Raw genomic sequence first — 21703 nt, 5'->3', positions numbered from 1 at the left:
TTTGTGAAGAACTAAACTTTAAGCTGGTGAAATTATTGCAGCCCTAAACAAATTTAAAATCTAAATTTCAGAAACTGGATTATGACTTGTCTCTCTCTCTCTCTCTCTCTCTCTCTCTCACTCTCAGACTCTCAAAGTAGCACTAGAGATGGTTTTCAAATGTACAATCACCACTGCCTTTAAAATTTAGCCTTGATCTCTGATGGTTAGGTTGGATCTCTCTCTAATGTCCTCTTGCAAGTTAAATTTAACAACTAATGCTCTTATGTTGTGCCATGCATTACAACAGCTTCAGTTTTTCAGTTTAAAACTAAAATGTACATCATAAGCAATATAGTCAGTTCAATAATTATTGGCACACTGACAATATGAGAAAAAGCCAAGCTTTAATTGAAGTACATTTATTTTAAGAAAATGTGAAAAAAAAAAAACCCTTATCCAAAATATTAACAAAATCATAATTCACAATTATTGGCACTATTAGAAATTCGTAACTAAGCATGCTCCTATTTATATTTTATCACTGAAGATAACCAATGTGTTCTAAATGCACTAGGGCATACATAAGAGGTGGCAAAGAGGCCAAATTTCCTTAACCCTTTATCAACTTGGAAAATGAAATGAGATACAGTGCCCTCCACTAATATTGGCACCCTTGGTAAATATGACCAAATAAGGCTATGAAAATTTGTCTTTATTGTTTAACCTTTTGATCTTTTGTTCAAAAAATTCACTAACATTCTCTGCTGTCATGCCTACGCAGGTTTTCCTTTAAAAAGGCTAGGGGGAAAAAAAGGATAGTTTGGTTTGTTTTTTTTTATGTCTGAGCCCAAAACTGGGAAAAAGCACTGTATTTGAGTCCAAGCATATCTGCACAGCTTTTAAATAGGAATACGTTAATCAACTCGGCCAAAGAGAAAGCACATGCGACCCACTTCCGCAGCTCCATAACCAACTGTCCTCATGCCACTGGGATAAGCAGCTACTTATACTGCCAGTAAATAGACTCCATACTGAACACCACCACCCCAGAAGCTCGGACAAGCCTGAGCATGTGGGCACTGTGGATAATATTAATATGTCAAGGCAACTGGACTGATGACATAATTACAGTACATTTACAAAGCAAAACTGGCATTAAAACCCAGCTAGTGTTTTTAGAGGAATTCCCACTGGGTTGACGTCACCCTGTGTTCTGTTCAGTGCTGCAGATGACCATTCATACCGTCATATGACCAAAGTGCTCTGCCAGAAATGCCTTCCTCTGTGGAAATCATTTCACAGCCATAACAGAGACCCTAGAGTGTTATGTTTTGATGACCACTTCACATGCAGTGAACAAGGAGGCGCCCTCTCTCTGGTGGCACTTAACACTCCAAACTATTCCGCTTCTCATTTCTTGGATCCCTTATTATACATCAGTACTCTGTTGCCATGCCATCTAATGTAATCCTGAGCTTCCTCCCTGCTACAATTGGCATTAAGAGTTCAAGGTGACACTGATATTCTTCCAAAAATGAACAAATAAAATGAAGAGCAGTTTGGCTTAAGAACTGTAATTTATTCATTTTTGCTGATTGTATTTAAGGGTGAAATGTTGTTTCAGGAGCACTTCAGATATAAAGCAGGGTTAACTATATTAACTAAAGCAGGGTTTCTCAAGTAGTTTTTAGCAAGGGTCCTCTTTCAGTGTAAAAAAAAAAACATCCTCTCAAACACGTCTCTCCTTGTGATTTTTAGCATTTTATTCATGAAAATAATCAAACAATTCTAATATTAGTCAGATTAGACAAGTATATGCCATTGGTGATTTTTTTTATTCCAACATTTTACCCACAGACCCAAAATCAGTTGGTGTTAAATATAGATTTATACAGTTTGCATCACATTAATAGGATTTTTTGTTTGTTTGGGTCAAATTTAATTTACATTGAAATTGACATGCCCAATATGTATGATCTATTTTTTACACTTAGGGCTTATATAATGGGATTAGCTATGGCTAGATACAAGGACCTCTGTACAGTTTGTGCTACTCCAGATTTGGCACAATATATTCGCCTCATTCAACAAATTGACCAATCAATGAATACATAACACGTGGGCTTTGTCTTAGTGGGAAGAGATGCTACAACTCGTGACAAATCTCTCACTCTGTGACCGCCGCTGTTTTTCAGATGTGTTTTAATCATAGAAATGCATTTGTCACCGTTGTGAAGTGACGTCACTGACGGGGGGGGTTGGGGGGATGGGGTATCCACAGTGACGTCACAGACCCGAATAATCCATAATGAAATTCATTGTTGATTATTTTAATTATCGATTATTATGGATTTTATCGATTAGTTGTCGCATCCCTAATTTGTACTTATTAATGTTGTTCTTCAGCACCACAGGGTCATTAAAAAGAGCCGGCATCACATTACATATTATATTTTGTGAACCACGGTCCTAAAGAACTTTCATTTGCATCTAGGTGCCTTTAACATTTAGACTTATATGTGTTCTGATCGCCACAAAGTATAAAGATGATGAACTTTTTAAGTGTATTGGGGGGCATAAAGTGTGAACATAAAAAACTGCCCTGTTCCTACACTTTATATAAAACATGATGTGTCTGAATGACCCATGGGGTATTAAAACAACTCTTCTGTTCCACAGGATCCTTTTGTCTTTGAGTCCAGCTGCCTTTTCAAAGTTGATGAATTTGGATTCTTCCTCACGTGGAAAAGTGATGGCAAGGTACAAGTTGTTTTTTTATTTGTGAGAATGCTTGGGTGTGTATTGAAGAGATCTGACTCTCTACACACAAACCTCAGGCCTTCTGGCCTTCTGACTATTATTAAAGGATAATGGATATGAGCCATATATCATACGGGTCTGCTTTACTGCACGCATTGATTAGAAATAGCATACTGTAATGCTACGAGCACAATATATGCACTGTTACTGCACAGCTGGCAGGACTATTACAGTCTGAGCTGTAATTTATGTTAATGTGTAACAGGATGAAGCTCCTCACAGTTTCTCCCTCGTTCTATGTTGAAGTGTGCCTTCTCTTCAATTTGTCTTTTCTTTTTCTTCTTATTGCAGGAGGGCCAAGTCCTAGAATGTTCCCTCATAAACAGTGTCCGTACTGGAGCAGTGCCAAAGGTGAGTCTTAAAAGAAGTCATTTCATTATGGGCCTGCCCTGAAGAGCTCAACTCAGCCATAGAAATATGGCTTTAGAAGCTATAGAGGATAGGAAATGTTTCTCTAGAAGCACCATCATAAGAGCTGTCTTTTAAACTGATGAGAACCCTGAAGGGAGTTGAAGAGCATTCACCTGTTGCTTTTAGAGAAAGCATTAATACTTTAACGCGTCAATACTGCCACTGCAGAGCCGAGATGCAGCTTTATCGCGTCCTGGCCATCAACCAGAATTATGGGTTATATGTACTTTTAATCCTTCTTTCCAAGAATCGTGAAAATAAAGGTTTTCGTTTTATTTTCTGCAAACAGTAAACAGGAGCTGTGCGAAAGAAAAGGGAATTGGGTCCAGTTTTGTTTGTTTTGGCACTCCCAGCTAATGTTATCACCCATCAATGGTCCTATGAGCTCCTCTGAGCTGCAAATATTGACCTATCCCAGGCATTGGCCCTTCCTGCTTCTCTCTAGCATTTGCCCTTTTTTTTGTTGTTGTTGTTTAAAGGATTTGATTAATGGAAAGTCCCGCTCTGCAAAAAAGAAGTAAAATCAGATGCATACATACCCTAGAAACCATTAAACAGGGTTTGTGTGTGTCAAGGCAAGTGTGTGTGCATGTATATGGGCGTGTATTGACTTGCAAATATAGACCAGGACGTGGCATATGTCATGCTTGCAGAGAGGGAAGTGTTCTGTTTTACTATCATCTCTCCATCTTTTGGTGACATGTTGTGCGTCTGGCAGCAGCAGCTCATAAAAGGCAGAACAAAGGCAGATCAGGAGCCATTGTCTGTCATTGGATACGACTTCACTGTGCAGCACGTCTCCTAAGTAGCACCATTGTAGTCCTAAGTAGATTACACATTTATGAAGCGCTATTGTTTTGCTAATTCATTAACAAGCATTATAGAATTTGTGGAGTTTTTGGCGCACAGTCGTAGGTGCCCAGGCATTGTTTCTATAACAGTTTGGTCCTCTGAGTTTTTGAAAATGTCATTAAATGAATTTAACACTAATAAGTTGTTATTATATTAGCCAAAAACACTATGGGAACACAGTGGCTCAGGTTTCACGACACAATTCATTTGACAAACAAGCATCAGAGCAGATTTGATCTGTTGACTTAGTACACTGACTCAACACTTGGTTTTATGTGGTAGTAAAATGTCCTTTTGGAGTATGTGCTAATGTTCAACTAATAGTACACCTTTACTCACATTAGGGCTTTATGAACAATCATTTGTAGGACTGTTTGATAATGGTTAAAATGATTAGAATAATCATGCCTTTTTCATAATTTCATAAAATCCTTTTTCATAATTTTGCGCATTATGACACATTATTAAAATGTAGTAACATAGTTATATTGCATCTGTTTTTTATTTGAATGAACAGAAAACTTTGTACATTATAAGGTTGCATCCCTTCACATATGTAATAGAAAAAAAATAATGCTGGCATTCAGTCACATTAAATTAATATATATATATATATATATATATATATATATATATATATATATATATATATATATATATATTATACATACACACATACATATATATATATATATATATATATATATATATATATATTTATATATATATATATGTATATATATATATATATATAAAACAGTAACTCATTTTAAATATAGGTGGTCTGCACACTAACAAAAACACAAACAAACAGTACACAAAAAAATAATTAACCCACTTACCTGCTCCCTCATTTATTTAGTTACTTACTTTCTCACTTACTTACTTGTTGACTTACTCATTTACTTTCTTACTCAGTTATTCCCTTGCTTATTCACTCATTCACTCACTCACTAGCAGTACAAATGAGAAAAAGTACATATATTAATATACAGTATATATTTAGGCTTGATATGCAGCTCTAACAAATAAGAGTAGCTTAATCTATTCACAAAAATACAGTTCACTGCCACAAATCACAGTCGAAAAATTATTAACACACTACCGGTGTTCTACTATTAATCATTATATCAACATCCCCCGGTGTTTATTCAATTAAAAACAGCCGTAAATCTTTGCTTAAGTAATAACCAGTGGCAAGTTATTAGAGAGATAAACGCTAGAGAAAGGTAATATGGTCAGGCACAATAAAGATGGAGAACTCCAGTGGGATGAGTTTTATTGAAGTCATAACAAGTCTATTTCACACTTTTATTTTAGGAGAGGTGCGTAATAAACTAAGAGCACAGTGGCTAGAGAATGCTGATTGCACAGTGCTGAACCGGCTTTGTTTGTGTGTGTTCTGTGGCGCTCAGGACCCGAAGATCGCTGCATCTCTGGAGGCAGCGGGGAGGAGCGAGGCCGATTTGGAAGGCTGCGTCATCTGTGTGTGCAGTGGCCCTGACCTGGTCAACCTCAGCTACATGTACATGGTGGCTGACAGTGCTGATACCGCCAAGGTAACCGTTATCAACCGTTATCGCTATAGAAATCCGAGCTTTAACTAGCACATTGTGTAAACACGGGCTGATTTAAAACCAGTGCGTTAGACAAAGCAATAAAGCAAAAGAAAGTTGCTAAGATTATCTAGCAGTGAGTGGTTTGGTCAGTTATAACATTTAAAATAGCCAATATAGTCAAGTGCGAAAGTTTTCATACTCTTAGAACAAAATAACGGCATTTATTTGATGGTTATTTTATACTTGTTTTATAAGTTCCTCCACGGTGCCGTCATCACAAATAACAAAAAAGGTCTATAAGACGTTTGCATCTTATTGTGATATAAATGATTCTCCAATAATAAGTCAAACTTTTGCCTTTTTAATCTGCACCAGCCTCTGTTATATTGTCTGAACAACTTTTGAATGCTATCAGATGTAATATTATGTAGTTCCTGATATTAGTTCTACTTCTGTTGTCCAATCTTTGTCGATACAGGATCTGTTACAATGCCGCCAGATATCAAATCAGATCTGGAGACTGAGATTACATCACAACTTTGAGACCTTAGGTTTTTGGTCCTTTAAAAACATTTTCTGTTGATTTTGCCTTCTGTTTGGTTTGTTGTCTTTTAAGATACACCTTCAAATCATTGTTAACGTTAAGAAATTTCTACACTATGTAATATAAAGATATACGGTATATCTTTTTTCAGTTGAAAACGTGGCGCAGCCTAATAGACACACTAAATCCCTTAGTATGCTAGGGGATTCTCCTGATGGCAGACTTCAGACAAGCGATGGAGGTCATGTGACAGGAAGTAAACATATAGTGTTTTTCAAACTAGTCATATTTTAAAACTGTGGATTCACCTTGTCTTTCTGAGGTGAAAATAACCTGACCTTAAAATAAATATCATATTAAGAAAATGAGCCATTAACAATGTTAAAATTACAAAAAAAAAAATTACTAAAATGGATCCTTTTAACACAAACAACAGTTTAAGGTGCTTTTAACAAGAAGGACTGATGGACTGTACAGATAATCAATTCCTGAATCAGGTTAGCCCCTGGAGGAGCCCTTTCCACACACACACACACACACACACACACACACACACACACACACACACACACACACAGAGGAATCAGAGCCTTTCTTTATGCTGTTTGCAGTGGTATTGTGCTCCAGCTGCAGGGTTTGTGTGTGTGTGTGTGTGAGAGAGAGAGAGCGAGACAGACAGAGAGAGAGAACAGAGAAGGGGCTTTTGTAGCCTGGAATCAGTGTAGCGCACACACAAGGAAAACCTTTCTGTATGCAATCCCGCTCAAATTCTGATCTGATTGTTCCCTGTCTTGGGCCGAGTCTGGGGCACAGTGCCATCTGGTGGCTGCTGCTGGGGTGAACAGATTGGCAGATGTATTTTTGCACATCTGGCTTAATGAATGGCATGTTGACAGGCTGTATTGTTGATTCTCAGGTCGTTTTGTAAAAAAAGTGTGTCACGTGATTGAGGTTTGTTCCATCATGAGGGGTTTCAATAGCGTTGAACTTCAAAACACAGCCCTGAGGTCATAAACAGCATAATATCCTTCAGCTGGCTTCATAAATAATACAGTGAAGTCCCGCTTGTGTCGTTCAGTTTTCTGCAGTTGTTCTATCATAAGAATAAGTGCTGTTCAGTATTGTGAATGATGTGATACTACTATTTGAAGCACTACTCTGGTGAACACATGTGAACACATTTTAAATACATCAACATTTCCTTTCAAGTGGTGTACAAAAGAGAGTGTTAGTTATTGTGATCCCTCAGAGGCACGAACCTTTGTTCAAGGACATTCAGCCGTCCTTCACACAGCCAAAGGCTTGGACCGCTCAAGCCTTCTGTAAACACTAAACCCAGCCGCTTGGTCTCCGTTCATTTCTCTCCTGGTTAACAGAATATCTCCTCTGTAGTGTTTGCTTTTTTGTCGGCGGCGACTAAGCAGCGTTTACATCACTCATGGTCGCCGTCCTGTGTAATACCTGCTTCTGTTTGCATGCTTGCTCACAGAAATGGATGGACGGGCTGAAATCAGTCATTCACAACTTCAAGGCAAACAACGTGTGTCCAATGACTTGCCTTAAGAAGCAGTAAGTAGCCACTCAGCAACAAACACACACAAAGCACTCAGGATTGTTACCAACCTAAAAATATACAGCTTTTAATGGGATTTCTGGGTCTGAACGTCCCTTTACAATAATGTCGAAATCAGTACAAGGAAGAGTTGTATAATTTGGACAAGAAGAAATAGCAATAGAATCAAACTTTTATTTGCCAAGTACAAATGGACAAGGGGTATGTCTTGGTGTTGGAGTGAACAACAGAAAGCACAATTCACACAGTATATAAAATGCAACATACAATAGTTATACACAGTATATCATACACAATATACAGGGAATTACAAAACACAGTAAGTGACACACAATACAGTCAAAATAAGTTGCATTATCAACTTGAAAATCCAGGCTCATGGCTGATTTTTAAAAAGACTTGCATTGGCACTACTTATGTTTGTTAGTTCAGCAATTTGCGTGTAATATTTGATGCGTGTCAGTAGTTTAGTCAACATTTTATAGCCAAGGAAAATTAAAAATGTAAAAATTTGTGCAGTAGCCGTTCTATTATGTCAGATTTAATTGTTATTGAATACTCTTTTTTTTTTTGGTCCCTTACCTTTCTTAACGTTTACAGTGCATCCGGAAAGTATTCACAGCGCTTCACTTTTTCCACATTTTGTTATGGTACAGCCTTATTCCAAAATGGATTAAATTCATTATTTTCCTCAAAATTCTACAAACAATACCCCATAACGACAACGTGAAAGAAGTTTGTTTGAAATCTTTGCAAATTTATTCAAAAGAAAAAACAAGAAAAGCACATGTACATAAGTATTCACAGCCTTTGCTCAATACTTTGTTGACGCACCTTTGGCACCAATTACAGCCTCAAGTCTTTTTGAGTATGGTTCTACAAGCACACCTATTTTTGGGCAGTTTCTCCCATTCTTCTTTGCAGGACCTCTCAAGCCCCATCAGGTTGGATGGGGAGCGTCGGTGCACAGCCATTTTCAGATCTCTCCAGAGATGTCTGGGCTCTGGCTGGGACACTCAAGGACATTCACAGAGTTGTCCTGTAGCCACTCCTTTGTTATCTTGGCTGTGTGCTTAGGGTCGTTGTCCTGTTGGAAGATGAACCTTCGCCCCAGTCTGAGGTCCAGAGCGCTCTGGAGCAGGTTTTCATCAAGGATGTCTCTGTACATTGCTGCATTCATCTTTTCCTCGATCCTGACTAGTCTCCCATCCCCAGAGCATGATGCTGCCACCACCATGCTTCACTGTAGGGATGGTATTGGCCAGGTGATGACTGGTGCCTGGTTTCCTCCAGACATGACGCTTGCCATTCAGGCCAAAGAGTTCAGTCTTTGTTTCATCATGGTCTGAGAGTCCTTCAGGTGCCTTTTGGCAAACTGCAGGCGGGCTGTCATGTGCCTTTTACTGAGTAGTGGCTTCCGTCTGGCCACTCTACCATACAGGCCTGAGTATCAAGTTGTAGAAACATCTCAAGGATGATCAGTGGAAACAGGATGCACCTGAGCTCAGTTTTGAGTGTCATGGCAAAGGCTGTGAATACCTATGTACATGTACTTTTTGTGTTTTTTATTTTTTAATAAATTTGCAAAGATTCCAAACAAACTTCTTTCACGTCGTCACTATGGGGTATTGTTTGTAGAATTTTGAGGATAAGGCTGTAACAACATAAAATGTGGAAAAAGTGAAGCGCTGAGAATACTTTCCGGATGCACAGTAAGATCAGCATCTATTAACCTTGTGACATATGAACAGTTATTTAAAGGAAAAGTCACACTGGATGACATTATAATTAACATATGAGCACCAGTAGCATCTAAGATTTATTTTGTAATAAAATAGAGTTGGCCTTGTTTCATCTGCCTATTTTTTTTGTTTTCACTTAAAGAGAAAAAAAAGCTCTTGGTCTTTTGTTTTATGTGTTGTCAAAGCAGCAGACAACAGCAAAAGGAATATATACTTATAAATATAATAATAATAATAATTTCCAGTACCTCACAAACAATCTATATAATATATAATATAAACATTTTATGCGTTTTAGGGTGTTTTTTTTTTTCTTTTAATTAAACAATACTAAGGTATTAAGCTTACTCTAAACGGTGAATATGTTTTTGGACATGTTGGGGTTTTTTTTCTTCTAAGTACTTTATGGTCTATACCTAGAAGTGTCTCCCACTAATGTAGAATGGGATAAAGATCTATTCTTGGCCTTTTTGAGAGCTCTTCTGGAAAGACAGACTAGCTGTCCCCAGGCTGTAGACATTCACTAATTTGATCAGATCATCTAGAGATGAGACCATGATGAAAACCATTAATGCTTTTCCATTCAGACAGCAGAGCAAAATTTTTAGAACGAGAAAAAAAAAAAGCTTTTAGGCTTCAAATGAACATGATACGTAAACGAGACGAGATGTACCTACTGAGTCGTGACATTGTTTTTAAATCCTTTTTCAGTTGGATGAGACTGAGCTTTCTCACCAATGTCAATGGGAAAATCCCAGTCCGAGGGTAAGTTCTTTTAGCCATACATGTGTATGCTGTGGACTGGCTCTTTCAGCTCCACTGATTGTGTTTATATTACAAGAGATTTTAGATTTTAGCAAATGAAATGAAACATGTCTGTGTTAGGGATCTCATATTGGACCTCATCCTGTTTTTTTTTTCCCCCTGCAGCATCACAAGGACTTTTGGCTCAGGCAAAACTGAGAAAGGAATATTCCAGGCCTTGAAAGAGCTCGGCTTACCAAGTGGGAAGGTAGTGCTCTTTCTTTATTTCTCTTAATAAACGACTGCTGATTACTGATGCGTCTACAGAATGTATTTAAAGTCCCCGTGAAGTGCCTTGAAACGCACACCGTTATTCGACGTGTTGATGTAATTTCCACTGAAACAGGAAGTCAGAACGGGACATGTCGAGTGGCTATTCCCCCTTTTTAAATAACCAATAGCGTTTAGCTTACCACAGTCCAGGCTAGACCATACTTGTCTAAAAATAAATAATAAAATAATAGAAAAAATTTGAAGTGAATGAATTTCGCTTTTCCATTTACTGTTGGAAAACCGAATTAAACGCGCACGTTCGAACAGCCAAAGACACATTCAGAACCCATTTCTCCTACTCGACAACGCCAGCTTCAGGAATGTGATTTGTATAATATTGGGGGCGAGAAGTTTGATTGGACAGAAAATCTGATGAGAAGCTGAATTGCATGAGAATGATGTCATCGAAATTGTTGATCCACACTGGTGGTAGAGAGAGAGACTGTAAATTTCGAATGCATACGTCTTCTAAATGTGAATTTCGTCATTGTTTTGGAGCGCACTAGCGTATAGATAACCTTAAGGCTAAAATATTCACACTAAAAGCCACAAAACTTCAATTTTGATTTCATGGGGACTTTAAAGTTTATATACATTTTTCTCTATTGCATTGTAGACCCAAAGATTATGGAGCTTTATTTCTATAAAGATAGCGAACGAATCAGCTTTGTCTGTTTCTCCCCCTACAGAATGACGAAATTGACCATTCTGTGTTCACCTTTGACGTCTTCTATGCACTCACTCAGAAAATATGCCCGCGCACAGATATTGAGGAACTCTTCAAAAAGATGTAGGTCCAAAACCAAAAAAAACATAAGCACGCTTGTGGTGGTTTGTGTAATTTTCACTGCCGAGTCAAATATGTTCCCCGTTCTGTAATGCACTGTAGTGGCGCTATAGCGTGGTCACTCTTATTTCCATTTAAAGTGTTAGTTTGTATTGATGCCTGTGATGTTCAGGTCTAGATGTTCTAATTGCACTTCTCTGTATTGAGCATTAAACGTTAGGTATTAAGGTTCAATGTCTTTGCTATGCTAACTCCCTTAAAGGAACCTAACCTGCTTTAACAGTTCAACGTTAATCCTTAATGTTTCAACTAACATATGTAAACAAAGAAATGTTCAAAAACACGTATCAGTGCTCTGAAAGCTATGAGTGTATAGTGCGTTATAATAACTAATCCTCTCGTCATTCGTTGTTCATTTTAATGTAACAGATTTCTTTCAATTAATTTCTTTGCAGCAATGGGGACAAAAGTGATTATTTAACAGTAGACCAGTTAGTCACCTTTCTGAATGAAGTAAGCTCTTTATCATTCATTAACTTCTCTGTGTGGTCGCTTATCCAGTTTTCCCTGCTACTTCATTTCCTCCCCGCCAATCCCGGCAACCTGTCTTATGTAGTCATGGCTACCATCAGGGCTGGGCTGCTCCATTGTTCCAGATGTTGCATTTGCTTTCTGTCTCTGTGTTTGCTTACTTCCTGGCTGCATATGCATGCATTTTTGTATCCATGTCTCTGCAAACGCATCAGCCATTCTAACCCTGAGTGTGCCTGAAATGGGTTATCCTAGATATGGGTCACTGGCAGTGTCAAATTCGCTTTACTGTATAAACTGACTTGCTTCTTCCATTCTTTACCTGTGTTAAGTGTCGGCACTGCTTTTCCATGTCAAACACCACCCAATGTTCCCAGTACCCACCTGGTAGTTTGATTCATCTAGCTCTTCAATTAAGTAGAATATTTATGCCATTCTTGTAGTATGTACATAAGTAGCTTTTTTTTTAAGGTTGTAAATGAGCTTAATGACTTGTGAAGCAGGCTATGATGATGTTCTCATGCTTGAGAGGGCGATGCTAATAAGACTGCACTATGCTGTATGTAGAACCAGCGGGACCCGCGGCTGAATGAGATCCTGTTCCCCTTCTACGACCCCAAACGAGTCATGCAGATCATTGAGAAGTACGAGAGAGATGAGGACCTAAAGAAGAAAGGTGACTGCTTCAATCAGAGAAAGAAAGGCTGAAAGAAACTGTAATATATATATATATATATATGATCTAACATGGCATGAAACATGTTTGCGCACAAAGTGATTATATGCTTCCATCTTGTGGTGAACTACAGTATTACAAGCTGTGACCTTATGGAAGTGTGTGTAGTGGTGAAGAGGTGAAATAAATAACAATATTAATGCAGATATATGAAGGAATTATGCATTCCCCTACCATCCCCCAAACCCCACCCCTCAAATGCCTCCCCATTCCAGGCCTTATGTCCAGCGATGGTTTCTGCCGGTACTTGATGTCGGATGAGAACGCTCCCGTGTTTTTGGACCGCCTGGACCTGTGTCAGGACATGGACCAGCCACTAGCACACTACTTAATCAGCTCCTCACACAACACATACCTGACAGGCAGACAGTTTGGGGGCAAATCGTCAGTGGAAATGTACCGACAGGTGCTGCTTTCTGGATGCAGGTAAACACCAGTGTGTTCATACAGATATCAATATTTCACTTTCATCTAACAATTTACATAACCATTTTTATCACTATTTATTTATATTACATTGTATTGTATTGAATACTATTGTATTATCTGCCTTATGCAACCATTTAGTCACAGCAATTTCATTCAAATTCATCATTTCTAGCACTCAGGTCACAATAAATTGTTTATGAGCTAAGATAAAAACTGAAGCTATTAAGAATTAGCTATTAAGATGATTAGAAAACTGTTAGTTAGTTAGTTATGAATTTACAGATGCTACATGCCAGATTTCTTTATGTTAGCTACTCATGTACAGTTTGTTAATCATGATCGCAATATTTGCCTGATCACAGAAGACTAACAATATGCAAATGAGCACTTTAACAAACCAGTTTGTCCAATGCACCCAGATCATTAACTACTGTATGAGATTATGAGATGTAGTGGACACTCTGGTTTGGTTTTATATATATATATATATATATATATATATATATATATATATATATATATATATATATGTGTGTGTGTGTGTGTATATATATATATATATATATATATATATATATATATATATATATATATATATATACACACACACACACAAGGTATATCACAATTACAGTGTGTAGCAATATAATTAACTTGTCCTTTTTGTGCCAATGGCTTAACTATAACTATGCAAGTGAGAAAATGTGACAAACGAAACTGTACAGTCTTAGAAAAAGAGAACTTCAAGGGCTTCATTGTGTGTTAAAAGATCATAGCCTACACTGGATCTACTTCAGAACCCTTTCTGATTGGGAAACTGTTGTAGGGTTCTATAAGGAACCTTTAAGGGATAGCCAAATGGGACAACTAAAGAATCTTTAAAGGCTCCAAACTGAATTATTTATTTTTTTGTAAGGGCATTTTAAACATATTCGATTGTTTGTGGAGTCTGAATCATGTACTTTTGATTCATTTGCTGTTTAGTTGGACCGCACATACAGTCCTGAGCTGGTAGTAAAATGAGACATTTTGAAAGAAAATGTTCGCTACCGTGGCAGCTTCCTTTCCTTTCACATGATACTCAGTGGTAGTGACAACATTGTGAAGTGTCCATGGTACCAATGGCTGCATGTAGGTTATTGACACCTGGCTTAATTGTGTTTGTGGAATCTTACTATGGAATCATAAGCCTAGGGTGAAGCAATGTACTCTGTGTTGGTTTTGTCATCCATATTTAATATTTGTGTGTGTGTGTGTGTGTGTGTGTGTGTGTGTGTGCGCACGCTCAGGTGTGTGGAGTTAGACTGCTGGGACGGAAAAGGAGAGGATCAAGAACCCATTATTACCCACGGGAAGGCCATGTGTACTGACATCCTCTTCAAAGTGAGAACACGCCACACTCACATCTCAAGCTTTAAACAACGCAGGACGTAACTACTTTTTAGCAGTAATTATTCATATAGTAAGAAAATGACATAATTATTCATTATTTAGCTGTAGCTAAATAAAGTACCTGAACAGGGCTGATATACAAGGCATATATAGCTGCAATTATTAAGGTATGATGCTGTTCAGCATCAGATTTATTACTGTTTACTACAAATAAAGTGCATCAGGGTGTGGGTTAATTGTATTCGCTTGAATAAATAAAGGATAATAAATGCTTAGGGTAATTCATCTTCAGCTTGCCTTTGTACTATTTACAGGATGTAATTCAGGCTATTAAAGAGACAGCTTTTGTGACATCGGACTACCCCGTTATTCTTTCATTTGAAAACCATTGCAGGTAAGTTTAGCCCAGTGATTTCAGCCAAATAAACTTTTTCTTTTTCCACCCAAGTTTTCTATCATTTTTAGGGATATTATATAAGCTAAGTATAGTTTTGACATGATGCTTTTTTTCCCCTCAGATTTGTGTTTAATTGAATGTTCTGTCGTGTGTCCAATGCCATGTTGTGATGTTTCAGTAAAACTCAGCAGTATAAGATGGCAAAGTACTGTGAGGATTTCTTCGGAGACCTGTTACTCAAACAGCCACTGGAGGGCTTCCCAGTACGTGATCTTCTGAATCATCACTCACACACGATCTATCAAAGACCTAGAGTGTGTGCCATGGTACATTTATAGAACATTTATTAGGGCTCTTCATTGGAGGTATAATCATATAATCATAGCAAGAGTTTGCTAATGATGACAAAAAAAAAAAGTAGTTTGCATTCTTACCTCATTTCTTTTTGATGTAAATTTTCTTTAAGTTCTCAAATGAAAACAATTTGATATTTTTTGACTTTTATATATATATATATATATATATATATATATATATATATATATATATATTTGCATTATATTCTTTCAGAAATGTAAAATGCTGTAATTGTCATATGAAAATCCTGATCCTGTAGACTTTCAGTTTTCTGCAGAGAGCGTTCCATCCCATTACAAGATTGCATTGAATATTAGGTCACTTGCTGGAAAATGTGGATCTTTTTTATTTATTGAGTTTGTCAGGATGTGTTAAAGAAGGATCACTACAATATAAATGTCTACAATATAAATGCCTTTCTGTTCTTCCTTTATAGATCGAGGCTGGGCGTGCCCTACCTTCTCCAAACGACCTCAAAAGAAAAATTCTCATAAAAAACAAACGCTTAAAGCCAGAAGTGGAACAGAGTACGTACCAGTGTGTTTTTAAACTTGTATTTTGACATTGTTAAAAAAATGTCAAAACTGGCGTTTTGGTAGAAGGTTCTTATCCTTCTCCATGTCCACTTGGACACATTTGCATCACTTCAGGATGTCTGTAGTGAAACAACTCCCACGTTTTGTATCTTTTCATATGTTTATGCCGATGGTATTGCCAACCGCCAAAAAAATTGACGTGTGTGTGTATGTGTGAAACAGAGCAACTGGAGTCATTTAAAAGACACATGGAGGCAGGAGAGATGAGTGTACAGGCGGGAGAGGATGAAAATGAAGAAGACATAGAGAACGGTCAGCTACTGCACAATACAGCGGCCAATTACTCTATAAATCAGACACCGCAGTCTGACTTTGCATTGTAATTCATAAATACCCACACTTCACCATTTTATTTTTATTTTCTATACTTTTTAACTGTATAGTAATGCATTATGCAAAGAATATATATATATAATATAAAATAATCCATGGAGAGTGGAGTGATGTGGAATCATGAAGCAGAGTTGTATAGCATGCCCAAAATATTTTATTCCACTTGTACCACATAACACTTTGTATCTGATTGTTATATAAAATTTTATGAAATGTCAGATAAACAGGTTTGTGTTATCACTTTTGTTATAGCAGTTATAAACAGTTGTTTCATCACCGGCTTCACTTTTTTCAATCTTTTGAACTCAAGACCCTCCGTCCTAACGACTTTCCTGTGTGGGGAAAACTTAAAACAGTTACAGGTTTACCTCTGACTGTTACAAAACACTGACACTGGAGACTCCTTCCATAAATGATAAACATCTCACAAAAAAATCTTAGCCGTATCAATGATTACACAGTTTTGTTTTGTTTTTTTACTCCATTTATATGAAGCATCTACAATACCCGTGCAAACTGTTACTATAGAAACAATAACATTAGAAGGAGCAGATTGATATAAAGCTGTGTTTGGAATTACAGTCAGAGCTGCTGTTACAGAAAAACACCTTCTGACCAATAAGAATGGAGAATTCAACAGTGCTGTAGTATAATACCATTCACTGTGGAAATATTCAACCGTACACTTAACAGTCAGTCAATACAGATTGTTCACTTTCTCAACAGCAGACAGTAAAGACATCAATGCAGAGACAAAAACTCGCAACAACATCTCCTCAGAAGAGCCCAGTGAACACAACACGCATGAAAACAGTGTCAAGAAGGACAAGGTGGGCTTGTTTTTTGGACATTCTTACCTAAGCACCTGCTGTAGGTGAAGATTATTTGAATCCTGTCTTTCCTCTTAACGGTCTTCCCTCAGATTCCTGATGATGACACCACAGAGGCTTCAGAGGCAACAGAAGCAGATGCAACTGATGTGTCAGAGGCTTCAGATCTTGATAACAAGAAGAAGGTTGAATATTTTAGCCTTTTCACTGCTGTTTATAGAGGAAAATACAGTCCCCTCCGAAACTATTGGAACAGCAAGGCCAATTCATTTGTTTTTGCTGTAGACATTTGGATTTGAAATTCAAAAGATGAATATGAGAAGAGAGTTTAGAAGTTCAGCTTTTATTCCTTGATATTTATATGTAGATTTGTTAAATGACATAGAACATAGCACATTTTGTATCAGACCACAACAATTTGAAGGTGAGCAAAAATATTGGACTGGCAGGTGTTTCTTGTTACTCAGGTGTGTCCTGTTAGATTGATTGTTTAAACCATAAATAGCTCAGAACATCTACTCTTTGTTTTAGCCTTCAGTTTCACCCGTGAAGACTGCATTTGTTGTTTAAAAGGATAAGCTATGAAGATCAGAGAGCTGTCTAGGGTGAAAAGCAAGCCATTTTGAAGCTGAGAAAAGAGTGAAAATCAATCAGAGGCATTTCACAAGCACTGGGCATAACCAGTGTGACAATTTGGAATGTCCTGGGAAAGAAAGAAATCACTGGTGTACCGAGCAGCAGACACCGCATGGGTCGGCCAAGGAAAACAACAGCTGAAGACAGAAACATTGTGAGAGCTGTGAAGAAAAATCCCAAAACAACAGTCAGTGACATTACCACCAACCTCCACAGGGCAGGGGTGAAGGCATCACAGTCCCCCGTTCAGAAATATAGAGGCCATACCAAGACGCAAACCATTCATCAGCAGTAAGAAACGGAAAGCCAGATTGGAATTCGCAAAGAAATACAGAGACGAGCTACAGTTTTGAGCCTATGCTTTTGCTTGCCTAAAAATTAGGTGGTCTGATACAAAAGGTTTCATGTTTTATGTTGTTTAACACATCTGGATGTACATACCATGAAATAAAAGCTGAAATCCTAAAGTCTCATCTCATTTGGTTCCTTTAACCTACTACTGTGTTGTACTGGTTTCTGGACAATTGGTGGAAACTTCTGTGCTCGGATTGTTTTCTGCTTCAAAGTCACTTTGGTTAAAAACATCTGCTAAACAAATAAATATAAATGTGTTTTGCCTCAGGGTGCAGATACGGCAGAGGATGCAGATGCTGAGCAGCAGCTAATTGCCTCGTATAAGTATGAAGGAGCCACAACCAACATCCACCCTTATCTTTCTGCCATGGTGAACTACGCCCAGCCGGTCAAGTTTCAGAGCTTTGAGATCGCAGAGGGTAAAAATGAACACCTAGTGCCAAAAAGACTTGTTGTTTAGTTTGTTTTTAATGATTGTGTTCATATTAGTAGATTATATTTTTACTGGGGATAGCTCATCGCATTTTTAAATTCTCTTCTGTTGGCTTTTTTCAGAGAAAAATATCCACCACAACATGTCGTCCTTTAATGAGTCCGTTGGTCTCGGCTACCTAAAAACCAATGCCATTGAGTTCGTGAAGTATCCTTTTGCTTCGAAAGTATGATTTCTACAAAGGACATGGATGCTAATTCTACCTCATTTACACACTAAGTAGTATTCCAAAACAGACTCATTCCAAAACGTTTGAATTTGATTACAATGCAATCCTTCATTTTTATTAACTGCTAGAAAATAAAGAGGAACGCTGTAGACAGCAAAATAATGAAATCCATTTGATCAGTGTACCGTTAATTCTTTATAGTAAGACCATTTTAGTTCTTCTCTGGCCAAGCAAGTCAAATAGACTATTTACTCTCACGTTTAAACCCATAAGGCCTCTCTTGTTCTTCTCTAGCTGCCAATCTCTCCATTGGGAATACTGCTCAGACCCCTGTTGTTCTGGATTATAAATAACTCTTCTGGCCATTTGCATGCACCTCCCTATGTGCCTTTTTCCTCATCGGCCAATGTACAGCTACAACAAGCGACAGATGAGCCGGATCTACCCCAAAGGAGGCCGTGTGGACTCCAGTAATTACATGCCTCAGATCTTTTGGAACGCTGGGTGCCAGATGGTGTCTCTGAACTTTCAGACTCCAGGTACGGCTCTGCCCCGGGGCACTGCCACAGCACCCCCACCACTGACTGAGCAAGAACATAACACATACTGTTATAGAACATGGCCAATGAATGTGCATGTTTCATCTAGATATACAAATACACAAAAAAGAATGAGAGACGAAATGCAGTGTGTCTTGTAGAGAGCTTCAGATAGGACATGTTCTGAATATATTTATTTATATTATCTCGGAATATCAGTAGATTTATTGTTTCAGCTGCATTATTTATACATAAAGAAATGCATAAAGAAAGTAAACAAAGGCATTGCCAGTCCAGCCTAAGGCATTATACTTGATGCATAACAAAGTAGGCAGGCAGCATCATTTACATTTTCATCTGTGTACACTTTGTACATCTGGAGGTTTTACAATCATCTCTAGAATTATTAACACCATGAGTAACATGGGCTATGAAAAAATGCCTGTGGTTTATTAGTTTAATCTCTCACTGAGCATATGACAGACATTTAACATTTAATTGAAGTTAATTTATTCTAAGAAAATAATTGTCAAAAATATATTTTTAACAAACTCATTATATTATTTTTATTTATTTATTTTTTTTACTCTTAAGTGGTTATCCATCGGCTATAAATATAAGGTGACAGAAACCAATTTTCCTTTGTCATTATGGAGAAGATCAGACAATACTCAACTGAAGGCAGAAGTGTATTGACCTTCATAAAATCAGACAACAGCTACAAAAGAGCTACATGCATGTACATACCAATATCCACTGTTGGGACTATTAATAAGCATCTATAAAAATAAAAAATAAAAAAAATTTGCCATCTTGGTGTCACTAACTCTTCAAATCTACAAACAGACATATCCGTTCCAATAAACTATTTGGACTGCATGCCAGAAGGAAGCTTCTTCTTTCATCCAACCACAAATGTAGACACCTGGAGTTTTTTAGACACTGCTGGAACTTTGACTGGAACCAGGTTCTATAATCAGATGAGACAAAAAAAAAAAACTAGAGCTTTTTGACAGCAAACATTTGGGTGTGTTTGGCATAAAATATGGATGGTTATACAGACAATATACTGACCCCCGTTGTTAAGTATGGTGGACGTATCTGTGGGGCTGTTTTTCCTCCAAAGGCCCTGGGAACCGTGTTAGCATACATGGACTTCATGGACTCCATAAAGTACCAGGAGATTTTAAATGCAAATCTCTGCCTCTGACAAGAAGGTACACCTGGGTCATAGTTGGAGCTTTCCAGCAGGATAGTGATTCAGAAATGTCCAAATCCACTCAAAAAGGTTTGAACATGGCCATTCCAGATTACTGACCTAAACCACGTTGAAAATCTGTGAACTGAGATGACGAGGAGCGTTCACAAGAGAGGACTCCGGAGAAATTCTATACTGAGTAGTGGTTTCTGATTTCTTGCTCTGTATTGTCCAGTCTCGTCGGGCATTGTAGGAGACGACTCATCGCTGTTATATTGACAAATGAAGATTACACAAAATTCAAATAAGGTTAAGTAACTGCATTTTTTTTTTTTTCGTAATTTTTTTATTCCTTAACTTTCCTAAAAGTGCCAATAGTTCTGGAGCTGACATGTAGAATTCATTTCCAAAATTCTGCAACACCAGCAACTGCACAAACTAAGCATACGTGATGCATCCATCTATATGTATAATTAACATCTAACATTATTAATGGAAAGACGATGCAACTATGACTGTAGTGGTTTAAATGTGCCAAGAGAGGCTGAATAAACACACAGCAAGCCATAACATGCCAAAAGACACCATACATGAGGGAGCATGTTGTTTTAGCAGATGCCCCGTGGAAGGACATATGGCTCCTGTGAAGCTGCCGAATGCTGAACTGACAGAGAAAGAAAGCATGAAAGAGGCGCCAAGAGAGAATGACTAGGAAGAAGATTAATCTCTGGTTAATCCATGGAGAGCAGGCGGCGCCTGTGGAAACTAAGTGCAATAGTATTTCTTGGATCTGAGAAGACAGATTTTCCAGACACAACGTTCAACAGAGGATGCCATGCGGTTTTGTGATTCATGCAGTCAGAGTGATGCTACCTTAATGATTGTATGTTACGTTCAGATGCACAGATGGTAATTTAGTAAACACAGTACAGCTTTTCTACTCTGGATGCTTTATCGGAAGATATTCCCAAAAACTGTCAAGTGAAGTCATATTTTACATCTCGTAAATTTTCCTGCTTGGCATATAATTTCTAAATAGGAAACACCACTCAAATGCAGCATGACTTGCAAAAAATATAATGAAAGATGGTGTTTAATGAGGTCTTATAACCATCCCAGGCTATACTGCAATTGAATACTAGTACTAGGCATTTGTTTTAGCAGAACTAAGAGTGGGATGAGAAAGCTTATTATGCCTTTTTTCATTTCTGTGTATCTGCAGATTTGGCTATGCAGCTGAACCAGGGGAAGTTTGAGTACAACGGTGCATGTGGGTGAGTGTAGCGCCCTCGTCCTGGCACATTCATCAATTAAAGAGTGTCACATCCCATTAGCTGTAGCCAAGGGCGGACCACATCCACAATCC

General features: G+C 37.8%; 1 protein-coding gene across 5 annotated transcripts in view; it reads left to right on the top strand.

Moving 5' to 3' along the window:
- LOC128601576 (1-phosphatidylinositol 4,5-bisphosphate phosphodiesterase beta-4-like) overlaps positions 1-21703 on the top strand; it is a 73527-nt gene that overhangs the window by 27640 nt on the left and 24184 nt on the right. For 2 of the 5 annotated variants that reach the window (XM_053614878.1, XM_053614877.1), the window contains exons 5-25: positions 2662-2742; positions 3094-3153; positions 5481-5624; positions 7658-7737; positions 10195-10248; positions 10414-10495; positions 11250-11350; positions 11803-11860; positions 12446-12554; positions 12830-13040; positions 14333-14426; positions 14750-14829; positions 15011-15095; positions 15626-15716; positions 15948-16037; positions 16845-16948; positions 17041-17133; positions 18207-18357; positions 18494-18578; positions 19015-19139; positions 21560-21611. In XM_053614878.1, coding sequence (XP_053470853.1) covers positions 2662-2742; positions 3094-3153; positions 5481-5624; positions 7658-7737; positions 10195-10248; positions 10414-10495; positions 11250-11350; positions 11803-11860; positions 12446-12554; positions 12830-13040; positions 14333-14426; positions 14750-14829; positions 15011-15095; positions 15626-15716; positions 15948-16037; positions 16845-16948; positions 17041-17133; positions 18207-18357; positions 18494-18578; positions 19015-19139; positions 21560-21611 — 2030 coding nt within the window. Of the gene's footprint in view, positions 1-2661; positions 2743-3093; positions 3154-5480; positions 5625-7657; positions 7738-10194; positions 10249-10413; positions 10496-11249; positions 11351-11802; positions 11861-12445; positions 12555-12829; positions 13041-14332; positions 14427-14749; positions 14830-15010; positions 15159-15625; positions 15717-15947; positions 16038-16844; positions 16949-17040; positions 17134-18206; positions 18358-18493; positions 18579-19014; positions 19140-21559; positions 21612-21703 lie in introns of all 5 variants that reach the window. The other 3 variants (XM_053614876.1, XM_053614873.1, XM_053614874.1) reach the window with 2 other exon arrangements.

The sequence above is a fragment of the Ictalurus furcatus genome, chromosome 25 (assembly GCF_023375685.1).
Source record: "Ictalurus furcatus strain D&B chromosome 25, Billie_1.0, whole genome shotgun sequence".
NCBI classification, from domain to species: domain Eukaryota; kingdom Metazoa; phylum Chordata; class Actinopteri; order Siluriformes; family Ictaluridae; genus Ictalurus; species Ictalurus furcatus.
This window is presented reverse-complemented; position numbering and strand designations above follow the sequence as displayed.